The 14835-nt window shown below is 38.8% G+C and overlaps 2 protein-coding genes across 4 annotated transcripts in view; one reads left to right on the forward strand and one right to left on the reverse strand.

The window, feature by feature from the left end:
- The window catches only part of CLDND1 (claudin domain containing 1), an 11419-nt gene extending 6762 nt beyond the window's left edge, over positions 1-4657 (reverse strand). Inside the window, exons 1-4 of one of the 3 annotated variants that reach the window (XM_012652852.1) lie at positions 4470-4641; positions 3272-3315; positions 2738-3047; positions 483-593 (exon numbers count right to left, since the gene is read on the reverse strand). In XM_012652852.1, coding sequence (XP_012508306.1) covers positions 483-593; positions 2738-3047; positions 3272-3315; positions 4470-4476 — 472 coding nt within the window. In that variant the 5' untranslated portion in view covers positions 4477-4641. Of the gene's footprint in view, positions 1-482; positions 594-2737; positions 3048-3271; positions 3323-4469 lie in introns of all 3 variants that reach the window. The other 2 variants (XM_012652854.1, XM_012652853.1) reach the window with 2 other exon arrangements.
- Positions 4658-12498: 7841 nt separating this feature from the next.
- GPR15 (G protein-coupled receptor 15) lies at positions 12499-13663 on the forward strand. The gene has a single exon (XM_012652825.1). It carries the CDS (start codon positions 12553-12555, stop codon positions 13633-13635), a length of 1083 nt encoding a protein of 360 aa, XP_012508279.1. The 5' UTR covers positions 12499-12552; the 3' UTR covers positions 13636-13663.
- Positions 13664-14835: the final 1172 nt, after the last annotated feature.

Genomic DNA, 14835 nt, shown 5'->3' on the forward strand with positions numbered 1-14835 from the left:
AAGGAATAAAACATTCCTAATATATACTTTCTTTTTTTTAAATATCTATGCTTTTGTTACTACCACCTAAGATTGGATCAATACTTTTGGCAGGACTGACACTCAGTGATTCATTTACAGCTTTCAGTCAATTTTTCACATATGCCTATCTGAATTCAGGAACTGTTTAATTCAAATACAGGAATTCATAATTTATACCAACTAAATTTCCTCTTAATTAAATGGGTCCATTAATAACATCTTTTGGAAGCCTGAATTCCATCATCCAAGGTACTGGTTGCCACCCCAAACTTCAAATCATTTTAAATTTGGTAAGTATGTATATCCACTCTAAAATGTTATCAGTAGTTCTTTAGGATACTGTTAGAGATCTCATTTCAAGTTGGCACTACCTACTAACTCATCTTATTCCAAAAACAGAATTCAACAAAAGATAAATAAAATTATTCCCCCAACTTTTCTGGTGAAATCAAAGGACTCACAGGTCCGAAGCAGATCAATTCCACTATTGTGGTTTCCGGGATCAACAAATTTCTCCATGAACTGCTCAGTTAGTGTGAAACCCATGCATTTTGTGACCACATCAAATGACTCTGGAACAAGAACAACAATTGCTTATTGTTTTAATTATAAACATTTAACAATAATCTCTTTCAGTAAGCAATTCTCTGAAATAAAAAGTGATATAGAAAGATGTTTCCAGAGGAGTCAGCCCTGACTCCTTTGGCCCTGACTGACACATAGGTCTCACAGACCACCAATGGATACCACTGGTTCTCAGCAGCAAGCTGAAGACACAGGCACAAGAAAGGGGAAAAAAAGTAGGAGTAGTAAAATGAATGACAGCTTAGATATGTAAGAAGCCTAGAAAGAAGGGGCAGGGGACAAAGATCCAAACAAATAAGAACTTTGATCTTCTCCCCCAAACCTGCTCTACCAGCCATGTCCCCATCTCAGGGAATGACAATTCCACTCTTCTAGTTCCTCAAACCAGAAACTTTAGAGTCATTTTTACCAATTTACACTCCATCAGGAAATCCTAGAGGTTCTTCATTCAAAATATATCCAGAATCCAGCTGCTGATCAGTGCCATCACCCTGGTCTGAGTTGTGATCATCTCTTACCTACATTACTGCAATAGCCTCCTAACCATTCTCCTAGCTGCCTATCTGTTCTCATCACATCAGCCAGGGTCACCAGATCATTCCCCTCCATTTCTCAATGCCCACCATGGCTCACTGTACTCTGAGTAAAAACATGAAGTCCTCACCATGCCTAAAGAGTCTTACTTGATTTGCCCAACTCTGAGAGTACATCTCTGACAGCATCCCCAACTCTCCCTCCATTCCAGTTCAACGGCTTCCTTGCTGGTCCTTGCCTATTTCAGGCATGCTCCTGCCATAGGGCCTTTGCAGGTTCCTTCCAACCTAAATGATTACCCTCCCTCAATTACCTATGTGGCCAACTCCCTCACCTAGTCTTTACTTACATCAAGTCTTTACTCAAGTGGTGTCTTCTGAATGAGGCCTATCCCAAATATCCTGCTGAAAATCATAACCTAGGGCCTGATAGTATTCCCTTCCCCACATATTTCCAAATCCCCTTTATTTTGTTCTCTCTTTCCATAGCACACATCACCTTCTAACATTTATTGCTTATACTATTATATAATGTGTTTATTGCCTGTCACCCCTTATTAGAATGCTAGCTCCGCAGGAATAAAGATTTTTATTAATTTTTGTTTTCCTCCCTAATGTTCTCCAAGCTACAAGGCCCTGGAACATGGAGGCATGCAATAAATATTTATTAAATGAATGACTAAATGACTGGTCAGACTACTATATGAAGCACTCCTATATCTTCAAAGTAGAATTGAACATTTTGCAATGAATTTTAACCAGCTTTCTATCCTTTCTTTCCAAACTACTTCCTTTTCTTCCTATATAAAGACATACTAGCATCCTTTTGATGTATGGTTACTCAAGTCTGTTTTGTTAAGATATGAATACAATGCTCTCCCACTAAGAGGCCAAGTAGTCATAAATAAAAATAAATTACAAAGTTGCTCCTTACAAAGAGCTCTAAAGCTTCCATTTTAGCAACTGGAAATTAAAATCTTCAAGTGTTAAATAAGAATGCTTGCAAAATAATCTGAAAAACAGCTTAGACTTTTTTTCTTTACTTCTATAATACAAATTTTTTAACTACAAACTCTGTATCAAGATTGTTGTAAAACAGTCTCAAATATACATAGATTTAAATGTAGAGTTAGTCAAATTATATCCTCTAAGATATAGGGGTCGAATGATAGATATGTATTATAACACAGCTAACCCATAAAAGGATAATCAATTAACATTTGCTGACTTGATTTTGGATGCTAGTCATTTTATACCTACCATATATTTAAAGTCTTCTAGTGAACTTTTCCAATTATTTCCTTATGACATACATAAGTTAAATAAATAGTATTTTAAAGAGTAAATAAGTACAAAAATTTTAAATGGCTTTTCCAAGATAAAAACAGCTACTCATCCACCTAATATTAATGAGTATCATGGTAATGCATAGAAGTTGAGAAGAGAAAGTGGTGAGAAGAGGAGCTATACGAAAGATTTATTTCTTTAAGGAGAGAGAGAACGCAACAAACCTGCTTATACATAATTGGGCAATCATCAGATCACTCTGTTTATTGTTAAGTAGGTAAAGTAGACAGAAATTAAAATAACAGGAATACCTGTCCTTTCTGGTGGGCTATACCAATGTGTGTTTTTGGGTATGGTGATACACCGTCTCCACAATCCCACTGTGCCATTATATCGAAAAAGTGCATCATTATAAGTCTTTTCATCGGCTTCGTCACTAATGAAGTCTTCCCAGAGGCTTTTGTTCAAATCACTGGAATTTTCCTGAACAGGACTTCTATATTCATACCAGAAGTCTGTGCCAATCGAGGCTGCCATGTAGATGGTGGAAATAAGGCTGAGCACACAAGCAATTACAAATGCTGTAGCAAAACGGTTATCCATTCTGGCATTCAGACTGCTCTGTTTAAAAGTTGAAGAAAGAAGAAAAGTTAGACTTCAAGGACAAATAATAGACTTTGAAAGGAATTATCTCGAAATCACCCTTTACCCTACTCCCCATCCCTTGGTTATTTAAAGTAGTATATAATCATTAAGGAATTTTATTTTACAAAAGCAAGCATGTTCTTAATTAAATTTAAAACAAAACTTATTCTCGTAAGAGTACTTATTGAATGCTCACATACCCAAGATGCTACGGAGACAGAGGTCTTGTTCTCTAGTCTATCACCTGCATACTAAAACAGACAACACTGAAAAGGACATACACATTACAAATACAAACAACAGACATGCCCATGGTCAGCAGTGCACACACTTTAAATTACAGACTGAATTTTTACACATGTTGCACAGCATTAAGTGTTCTGGTTTTGAGTGTGAAAAAGGCATAGGAAAAGGAAGCAGTGGAAATCGGTTCCTCCCAGTTTCCTCCGTAGAGGGAAGCCTCCTAAAACAAGGATAAGAGTCAGGACCTATTTGGAAGACAGAGTTGAAGATGTTCGTTAGCCCCGAGGGAAAGGTTGTTCTAGGTATATGGAATAGCAACGAGAATAATAACATGTAATAATGCTAGATATCAATCTCCCCCTAATCCATTAAAGCTAAGCCAAGCTTCTTAACGCTGCCAAATTCTTCACTATCTACTCTCCCCATTCCTTATACTTCCGAACCTCCTCAGCTGCAACCTCACTCTATCCCTAAATCCTAAAGTGCAACGTATGTCCACAAAAACTAAATGATCCCTCCTCAGACAGAAAACTCTAAACTAAGCAAAATATGAACACTCCCAAGGCGTGGACAGGGCTCAACAGCAGTAGTAAATGGCCGCAGTAAAATGACTCAAGGCGGATCACGCTGAGTCAAATACTGGACTGAAAGCACACACCGTGACTGCACTAAACACCTTACAAGGTGCACGAAAACAGGATCGCAAACTGGGGTTGCAGAGTTTGTTAGATGGGAAGTGACTCAGTAAAGATCAGGGCAATTACAATAATTAACGATAACTCAAGTTGTTGGGTTTGTACTTTGATTTTTTAAAAAAAATCCCCCTTTATCCCGGTGCTCTCAAATGACCTTAAAAGGTCCCAGCACCAGGAACCGCGGCTCGTCCAAGCCGGACGGCTGGAACCGTCAGCTCGCGGGCCGCACGCCGGGGCCGGGGAAGGCCGGGGCTGGGGCGGGGCAGCCCTACGCGGCCCCAGCCAGGGGCCCCAGGTACCCAATCAGGCCCCTCCCCAGACCGCTCGGGCAGGAAAACCCCCGCCGCTCAGAACCCGCCCAGTCCCGACCGCGCACGGGAAGGGGGCCCCCTCGTCAAACTGCCCGGAACGTCAAAGAGCTCCGCGACCCCAGCCCAGCGACGCCGCCCCGCTCACTCACCGCCCATCCTCTTGCTCCACCAGCTTCACCCTCTAGCTCAGACCACAGCACCCTACTCTCCCCGCACCTCCTCTGACGCACTTCCCTCCAGAGCCCGCCCCCTCCATAACTCCCGCGCCTCCGCCTCCGCCTCCACCCAGGGCCGGGCCGCGGCCCGCTGCCGAGGGGGCTTGTGGGAGTTGTAGGAGGGCCAGGAGGAAAGCTGCCTGCGGCGGCGGCGGCGGCGGCGGCGGCAGCGGCCATGCCTGGCGCCCGCGCGGGGCATTGTGGGGGATGTAGTTCCGCTCCCGAGGGCAGGTCGGTGCGCAAAAGTGAGGTCTGGACTGATGGATTCCTTTATGTTAAGAAGGAAGGGACGAAGGTCCAGAAAGTAAGATGGCCCACCTCGAGTCACAGCTAGTCCGTCATTGTGACCTGTATAATTCAGATATGGGTTTCAGGCCTGTGCTCTCCCTGTTACACCATGCTGCCTCTAAATATAAGTATAAATGAATACGAATGGGATTCTACTTTTGAACCGTTAACCCTGAGGTCCCCATTCCCTGGGCCGCGCATCGCTGCCTGAGCTTCGCGCAGCCGGTCTGTGGAAAAAATGTCTTCCATCAAAGTGAGGAACCAGGCCGCACAGCAAGAGGTGAGCAGCTGTCCAGCAAGGGAAGCTTCATCTGTATTAACAGTCGCTCCCCATGGCTCGCATCACCGCCTGAGCTCTGCTTCCCTCCAACCCATCCCAACCCCATGGAAAAATTGTTTTGCATGAAACTGGTCCCCGGTGCCAAAAAGGTTGGGGACCATTGCTAACCCATTTTTTCCCCTCTCCCGCAATCTCCTTCGCATTGGAGCAGAGAGTCTTTCTGGTTTTCCTGCTTAAGTTTAGACTAAGAAGGATGTGGCCTGGAAAACAGTACCCGTCTAGAATGTAATGACATTATTTGGGTTTCAAAAAATTTATGTTTGTGGCTGCCTTTTTCTATGACAAGTGATACTAATGCCTTGGAATTTAGGCACTGCACAAGTGAAAGCTGGGATCCCCAAGGTGATATAAAATTTCTACCATAAAAATTTTCTACCATCTTGACAGATTGAAGGCATGATATCTGTTTTTCTATCTGTAGTTTTATTTTTTTCACCTGAGTTGTAAACTGATTTTTGTACATAGTGAATACAGAAAATAAAGTAATAGCCAAATATATCATAATATTCAAACACAACACTGGATTCATGTATAACATCTAATCAAAGGAGACATTTGTCAGAGGCACCAACTAGAGAAAGTAGTGGAGATGCACAGGCAAATTGTCAATAAGACTTGTGAATGCCTTTATGTACCGGGAAATGTCTTCATCCATTGGTTTCATTAGAAATCCCCTACTTTCAGATCCACCTCTCCACTGAGGTCACATGGTCAATAAACCCAAAAGAGAAGAAGAAATAACCTCAATTTATAGATAAGGGAACTGAGACCCAGGGAGAGTAACTGACTTGGTGGCAAACTTGAATATTGGGGTGAGTATACCAGCTTTGTGACTTGGCACAATTAACTTTCTTTAAGTCTCAATTGTCTTTTCTTCAAAACATGGATATTGACAATAGCATCTATCCCACATGACCACTGTGAGGATTAAATGAGAAAATACATATAAAATGCCCAGCACAAGACCTAGGGCTTAGCAAAGAATCATTAAATTATTAGTATTTACAGATATTTATTGAATACCTATAATATTTGAGTAAGGTCAGTATGAATAGCTTTTTAAAGCTCCCTCATTCTCCCTAGATGGTGGAAATAAGCCATTTATAGAGATAGATGCCCCTGCTCACTTCAGCAGGTTTAAGAACCACTGGACTAATTGCCCAATGACTAGGAAAGATTTACCAGGACCAGTATCTCTGGCGTCCTTGTTTAGCCCTGCTCAGGAGATCCCCAGGCCTGGGCACAAGTCGTATACAAGTTGTGACTCAGGAGGTGGGTGTTTCTGGGAAGACTTGCAAAGAAGGGTGACGCTTTCACACAAGTCTGCAGAATGCCTAGAAAACACTCAGGACACATTTCACTCACCGACTTAGTGTGAACCTGAAAGTGGCTGCGTGTTTGAGGTTTTGACAATTCTGAACCCCTCAGCACAAATGACATGGTATGCCTCATCACACCCAGTTCCACCAACCATACAACCATATTTCTGGTTTATCTCCGCATCTTGGTGTTTTCTCATTTCTAGTTATGCTTGTTTGTTGTGTGGGTTAGTAAAATAAATCCTTAATTAATTAATGGAGCAAAATTTCTACTTCTGTTTCTTTCTTTGCTGTTTGGGAAACGTTAGCTGGCCTCACATATTTTCACAAATGTTAAAGATATTCAGTGCAACCACATACAGATTATGGAATTTAGGTTTAAAAGCAAAGTTGAGCTAGGATTCTGGCTTAACTTGTTAAAGATGGGTCTAGTTTCGGCAGGAAGGCATTATAGTTATACTACATTTAAAATAAACCCAATAACTGAAAATCTATATATTCAGATATTATAACTTTTTTTATTATGTGCTTATGAAATAACTCCTCACATGAAAATTCCCTTCAATACCAAATTCCCTAATATACAAAAATACGATTTCATTTTTTAATTGCACATTTTTGGGAACTAAAACTTATGTTAAGCAAGATGTGTCTACATTATGTTTTTCTCGTGTAGTTTTGTCCTGGTTTTTTTCCTTATGAACTTTGTATTTCAGAAAGGAGGAAAATGGTAATATATACAAGCTCTGGGTTTCAACCAAAAACAATCCTTTAAAAACAGTGTCAATCTTTGAATTTCCTTGCACGCATTCACTCTAGATCAAGGACAAGGCAAATAGAAAAATGCATCTAAAATGGTTCCTTTCTTTTAGTAATTTCTGTAAAGTGCCACATATAGTAAGATGTTCATGTTTGTGAAGAACAGTGAAGAGACCACATGTAGATGAGAAGTTTAAATTTAAATTTTATAATCGTCAATGCGTCTTTGGCAAATGACCCCTTTCTGGGCCCCAGTGTCCTTTTCGTACTAATATCACTTGAAGTTCTAAAATTTTATGATTCATAATTCTACTGGAAGAATAATGATGTAACAACAAAATATGGTTGTCATAGATCCACAGAATTAGCGTTTCTTTGGGGAATCCGTGTATCGAACACCTGCAGCCTAGGCAATGTATAAGAAGCAAAGATAACAGGAAATGCACATGGCAAAGAAAAAGGAGGAAGGCTAAATGAATTCTGATTAGAAAATACACAGCAACACAGTCCTCACTGTTTCAAAGATGAACAGTTATCACAGGGGAGGTAGAATTATGAAAGGAAACATTTTCTTGATTTCCTCTAATTGTCACTTTTTAGTGTAGAGATATATACATATGGATTTGGGGCACCTCAAAAAATCTTCTCAAAAGGTTACCTTTATTGCAGATAAAAAATTAATATGATCAATTAATTTGATTATTAATAAACTCAAAAAAGGGGGCCTTCATTGAGAGAGTCCTTTTTCCTCCTCATCACATCCTTCATATTTATTACAAGGCCATGGTGGTAGTTTCACATTGATTGGTTTGCAAATTGCTTCTGATTTAACAAGATGTTCTAAGTGAAAACATTAGTATAAGTTAACCAAAAGTATGTGCTGTGCTAACTTAAAAACGTCTTTTCATATTAGTTTGTGTTGTGATGAAGATCTCATTGAATTTTCATCATATCGTGTCACATCCATCATAGATTGAATGGAAAATGGAGGCTCTCCAAGAAGTTTGTAAAAGGGACTGTTTCCCTATTCATTGGAAATAACTCAAAATTCAGGCATGATTAAGTCCAGGTCTACAAATATTTACTGATTGACTGTTGCAAGCCAGACACCCTGCTGGATGCCAGGGACATCAATATAAATAAACACAATTTTTGTTATGAATAACCTAAATCCAGATTAAATCTACTATCATGAAGAAGCCTAAAGTATTATTCCTAGAATAGTAACATCATTGCTATCTATATAAATATTAGTTATCAAGGGAAATAATCCAATAAATTAAGGGGGGTGATAATAGCAAATATATGCCACTTAATTTGGTGATATGATATGATATTGCATTATATAGTACTAAATTCTCCCACTGTGAGAATAAAAACTAAAGTATAAACAGTTTTCCGAAACTGGACTATTTAAATGATTATGCACTTTATATACTCAAGTAAGAAATGGACAAGAGAATGTACCTAACAAATGAATAATTACACTGTCTGACTGATAAGGTTAATGAGAAATAATTCATTTGCTTCGTGTTCTTTGCCATTTATTTTGGCACATATCAGCAGAGCATCATGAAGAGAAGCCTTCATATCCAGGGATATCTTTTTGCTGTGTTATATGCATGTATATGAATCTCCACCTGATATGGTGGTTCATAAGGAAGAAGCCAAAGTAATATAATCATAAGTCCAGAGACCACAACCCAATCCGCGTGGCTATGTTCTTACTTCAGCCCACCTGTGAAGCAGAGGCTGCAAGCCACAGCAGATGGTAATGGATTCACTTGAGCAGATGTTTCAGCCAACAGAACCTTACCCTCTCCTCATCTTTGGCATCTAATCTGGTTCTGAACATATCTCAGGAATTGGAACCTAGAATAAGTAGAGCTCAGAAATCTAAATTAATTCCTAAAATTTTGTGAGATCCAGGCTAAAAGACTTCCCACAAAGTTCAAATTTTGAGGTAATCTCTAAACTTTTTTTTAAAAAATTAGCCAAAATAATAACAAAGCATAACATATAATGTTGGCTAATTTATATAAACTAGAACAGTGTTTCTAAACTTTAGTTTGTGTAAAAATCACCTTGGATTCTTGTTAGACATAAGGTCCCAGATTTCATCCTCAGTGATTCTGATTCAGCAGATCTAGGACAGGGTTTAGGAATCTACAGTTCAACAGATGTCCCAGGTGACTCTAATGTGGGTAAAGTGGTCTGGTACTGACAGGTTCAAAACAAAGGCTTTAAGAGTCCAAAAAGAACTTTACTTGGGTAATTGCTAGGTAGAGGCCAGTGGAGAGATAACAGATGAACTCTGCCTTTAAGTTGCTGCCCAACAGCTCAGGCGGTCAGATACCAAGACAACTAACAATGTGAAATGAGATAAGTACTTTATAAGCAGTATTTTTAAAGTTCTTAGGGAATACAAAGGAGAAAGCAGTTATTTCTGTTGGGGAGGAAAATTAAGCGATTTTTTTCTGAAAGAACAATTCTTAAGATGTAACACATATGCTATAATTCAGTTACTAATATTTACATCTTATTCTTTATTTTGTCATCACCCTATTTTTACTGCCTTTTCATATGCTTATGGAACCCAGTGTTGCTTTTGAGTTTTGATCTATATACAGGTGGTTATTTTATTGTCAGTATCTTCATGTTTACTTCAAAGAGCATTCAAAGTTCTAAAAATGACCATTGCACCCAATTTATTTAGAACTATGACCTTCTCCACTTTATCTAGCTAGCTTTATTGTGGGCTCTCTCTTATACTAGCATTTTACTCATAGTACTCTAGTACTATGCTATGTGTTCCTTTTTTGGCTTAAAACATTTAATTTGTTTTCTAATTTGGGTACCAAGATACTGTTGATCCATGATGGATATTTTCATATTGTGGCATTCTACCATTAAATATCATATTTCAAAGTGGCCATGTATGATAAAGGAAACTACTTTGTCTATAGACGCTTCAGTACTTTGCTAAGGAAATCAGATTTGTTTGAGATAGTTTACATTAGGAGGCCAGCAACTTTTGAAACTTCAAAGAAAATTTAAGGTCCACAGAATCCATGTATGGCCAAATGTTTTCCTTTAGAGTATGAGCATGAACTCGTTTCCATTTTATAATACTTCTCTGTTGAATTCTTGAGACATATCTAAGAATTAAAAAAAAAAAAACTTAGGCCTAGAATCAACCTTATTTTCTCAAATACCAAAAGAACTTCTGGTTGCAGAATACAAAATTCTAATATTAAAATTAAAGGACAATTACAAATAAAGAATATATATGATTAGTACTTTAACACACATACACATACATGCAATACAGACACATATGGATGACATGTTTAAATATTCCATTTAATCCTTTTCAAGTAAATATTGTCCTACTTCAAATTATTTGACAAAATGAATTATTCTATTAAATAATGAGGCTTACCCAGTGGGAAAGATTTCTGTCCCAGAAATGTCAAAGCTGTTAATTAGTTTCTCTGATCTGCAATCTATATTTAGTGACGGATATGCCCCCTGTGAAATTAAGTGACTAGCACGGAGCAGTCAGGGACATAGGAGAAGGCAGGCCCAGGCCCATAAATCAACTCCTGAGTGACTTCCTGAGACTGTGCCAGGTCAGGGGACTGACTTCAACTCAGGTAGGTGCCTGAGATTGAGGTGACATTAGACCACATCAGGAGGAAGAAAGGAGGGAGTACAATAGGCAGGATGATTCTTTTCAATAAACTAATTACCGAAGAAATTAAAGTTCAGCAGAAAGGACTTCAAATGTTTAACAATTATATTTTCATCTACAGGAATACATTTTTCTATGTAATAGTAATATCAACCTGAAATTGGAATTTCAAAAAGTACATGGGATAGAAGGAGAGAAGGAGCGTGCAAGAAAGCCTTTAGCCACTTCGGCCAGTAAAGAAATAAATGGAGTCATTTTCAAAATTTGTTATATTTTACTATGGTCTTCATAATATAGAAGGAAACATATGAAAGAAAAATGTGATAGAATTCTTTCTGTTTTAGCCTGTTTCCCAAATGTTTTGACTACACCAAAAATCTTCCTTTTGTAGTGCCTAGGCTGGTATGTCTGTTGCCAGGTCAGTAATTCCAAAAGTGAAGTTCGCTGATGTATGCAGGTAGTTAACAAAAAGCTGTAGCTCAAAAGCTAAAATGTCATTGCTACAAAGTTGCAATGTAATGAAGAGAAGATCAGAGGGGATCCAGAGTCTGAAAAAGGATAGCTGGTTGAGGCTTAGTAGAGAGAAAATCTCCTAATCAAGGATGTTAACTCGAAGAAAAGGGAGCTTCATGGGTTGAATTACTATAGCAGGCAAGAGGGTAAAAATAACAGAGTTTGTGGTTTTTTTAAATCCGTGTTTATAAGCTACATAACAACAGTTATGAGCCTAATGAATTCATTCCTGCTCATTATATTGGCTAACATAAACAAGAATTTTCTGAACAAATCTAATAAAGTAACATTTCCACAGCACCAACTATGTGCAAGATGCTATGCTAGTTATTGTAGAAAATTTACAACAACAATAATAATAAAAGCACAAGATGTGGTCCCAGCCTTTGGGGGATTTTTATTAGTAAAAACTTACTGAATGAGACAGGGTCAATTAGATATGAAATGAAAGAGTCAAATAAATGACAAGGATCTCACGCCCTAATTGGAATCATGCTGTTTGCCCTAGTTGTAGACTGTTATGACTTGGGAAAGTGTCCATTCGCTCTTTACACAATGAAAGACTAATTTTCTTCATATTTCACCAATGAAGTAAATAAAAAGAGTGTCTTCATCATCATTATCACAATTCTAAAAGTAAAACAGTATGTTATATATGAAACAGAAGGCTTGATCAAATGAAATCTCAGTGTCAGAAAAGCAAAGGAGGTCTTTAAAGGAGGTGAGAAAAACAAGTTAATTCATGTCTTAATTTCTGGACTTAAATAACCAAATCGAACATCTTGAAGAAAGAAGTCAGAAAGCACCTCAGTTTCACGGGCAAATGCAGAAAAAGAAAACCACAACCACAACCAACCAACACTAATCAGGGTGGTGTTCTTTGTGGGCCCTTTCTGAGGATTGGTAGAAACTGCATTTTTTAATCTCTGTTTTCATGCTTGTCCAAAATCTTTAAAGGGAAAAGAGAGACAGAGAGAGAGAGAGAGAGAGAGAGAGAGAGAGAGAGAGAAGAGCACTGCGTAAAAGAAGCTCGAGATTTCTCAAATTCATACAAAAACGTCATAGGTAAGGAAACTTACCTGACTTGGCATCTGATCTTCAGTGATGGACTCAGAGGCAACCTCGGTTTATTTGGATTATTACTATGCTACAAGCCCAAACCCTGACATCAGGGAGCCCCGCTCCCATGTTCGTTATACCTCTGTCTTCCTTCCCATCTTTTACACAGCCGTATTCCTGACTGGAGTGTTGGGGAACCTCATCCTCATGGGTGCGCTGCATTTCAAACACGGCAGCCGAAGACTGATCGACATCTTTATCATCAACTTGGCTGCCTCCGACTTCATTTTCCTTGTCACGTTGCCCCTCTGGGTGGATAAAGAAGCATCTTCAGGACTGTGGAGGACGGGCTCTTTCCTGTGCAAAGGCAGCTCCTACATAATCTCAGTCAACATGCACAGCAGTGTCTTCTTGCTCACTTGCATGAGTGTGGACCGCTACCTGGCCATCGTGTGCCCTGCCATATCCAGGAAATTCAGAAGGAGAGACTGTGCATATGGAATCTGTGCCAGCATCTGGTTTATCTCCGGCCTCCTGGGGTTGCCCACCCTTCTGTCCAGGGAGCTCACGCTGATTGAGGATAAACCATACTGTGCAGAGAAGAAAGCAACTTCAATTAAACTGACTTGGGCCCTGGCAGCCTTGATTTTCACCTTTTTTGTCCCTTTGCTGAGCATTGTGACCTGCTACTGTTGCATCACAAGGAAGCTGTGTGCCCATTATCAGCAGTCAGGAAAGCATAACAAAAAGCTGAGGAAATCCATAAAGATCATCTTTATTGTCGTGGCAGCCTTTGTCATCTCCTGGCTGCCCTTTAATACTTTCAAGCTCCTGGCCATTGTCTCCGGGTTGCAGCAAGAACTCTATTTGTCCCCAGCCATTCTTCAGCTAGGCATGGAGGTGAGTGGGCCCTTGGCATTTGCCAACAGCTGTGTCAACCCTTTCATTTACTATGTCTTTGACAGCTACATCCGCCGGGCCATAGTGCACTGCTTGTGCCCTTGCCTGAAGAACTATGACTTTGGAAGCAGCATCGAGACATCAGATAGTCATCTCACTAAGGCTCTCTCCAACTTCATTCATGCAGAGGATTTTGCAAGGAGGAGAAAGAGGTCTGTGTCACTCTAAAACGAACTGTGACATTTCAAGCTCTGTTGGTGGGTTAGGGAGTTAAATTTTGTCAGCAACAAAGAAAGAAGAAAAGTATTAATGATAGCATTCATATTGCTTTATAAATACAGGGAAAATTAATTTTTAAAGAGAGGGCTGAAATGTCCCTGTGTTGTGGATATAATTAGGCCGTGTGCTGTTTTTTCAACTGAGCAGCCTTATTTGACCCTTGCCAATGAAGACTACCAGGCAAAATACAATTCCCATCTATCCTTGAACTCTTAGACAGAGGCTTCTGCTTGAGCCAGTTCCTTTCTTCGTGATTGTTAATGTACATTCAGGCCTTTCCTCTGTCAAGAATCATAGTAACTTCATTTTTCCTATTGGGTTCCAAATTAGAATATATTTAAAAAATTCTGCCCACTTTCTTCTGGTAAGAAATGTAGAGACAATTCAGGTAACAAAAATATAATATACCTGCATTCTGTCATTAATTGTTCCTGAGTTACTAAGCTACATTCTGGCCTCAATTTTTATAGCTTTGTATAGTGATTCTTCATCATCTTCCAACATTGTCATCCTATGTCTACTCACAATGGCTTTGGACTGGCTAAAAGCTCATGGGGATAAAATCATTTTATGTTGTGTTTATGATTTGGGATTGACTTTATCACTTGACCTTCTAGCATTTTAACACATAAGCATAGGGCAAGACTTGACCTTTGCCTTATAAGATATATTGGTAGAAATGTATCTCATTATAATGGTGTAGCAACTTTTAATAGAGTTTTACTGTGCTCTTTTGTTTTCATTGCCTTTCTAAATTAGGATTTAACTTTGCTTTAATTACATGTTTTTAATTACCCAGTTATCTAGTTATCAAATAAAAATGTTGCTATGAATATAATTGGTGCTCATCAAATGCTTAGCTCCACCTCAATGAAGATTATCTTTTGTATTTTAATTAAAATGTTAGTGCTTCACATTCCCTACAGCATCATTTGCTTGGTGCATATCATTTTAATATGAGATCTACTAACACAGGGAGACAGGATTCTCTGTATTAAGCCAAAGTGAAAAATCTATAACAAAGATGTTATTAGTATTTTATATACATTTTTCTAAATTGAGAAACTTTCCTGAATTCCTACACCTAATAAATATCTATTGAGTCAATTTGTACCTATTTTCCTTTCAAAGACTTTGAAGTGAAAAACA

This window comes from Propithecus coquereli, unplaced genomic scaffold, assembly GCF_000956105.1.
Source record: "Propithecus coquereli isolate 6110/MARCELLA unplaced genomic scaffold, Pcoq_1.0 Scaffold40, whole genome shotgun sequence".
In the NCBI taxonomy this organism is placed as follows: Eukaryota; Metazoa; Chordata; class Mammalia; order Primates; family Indriidae; genus Propithecus; species Propithecus coquereli.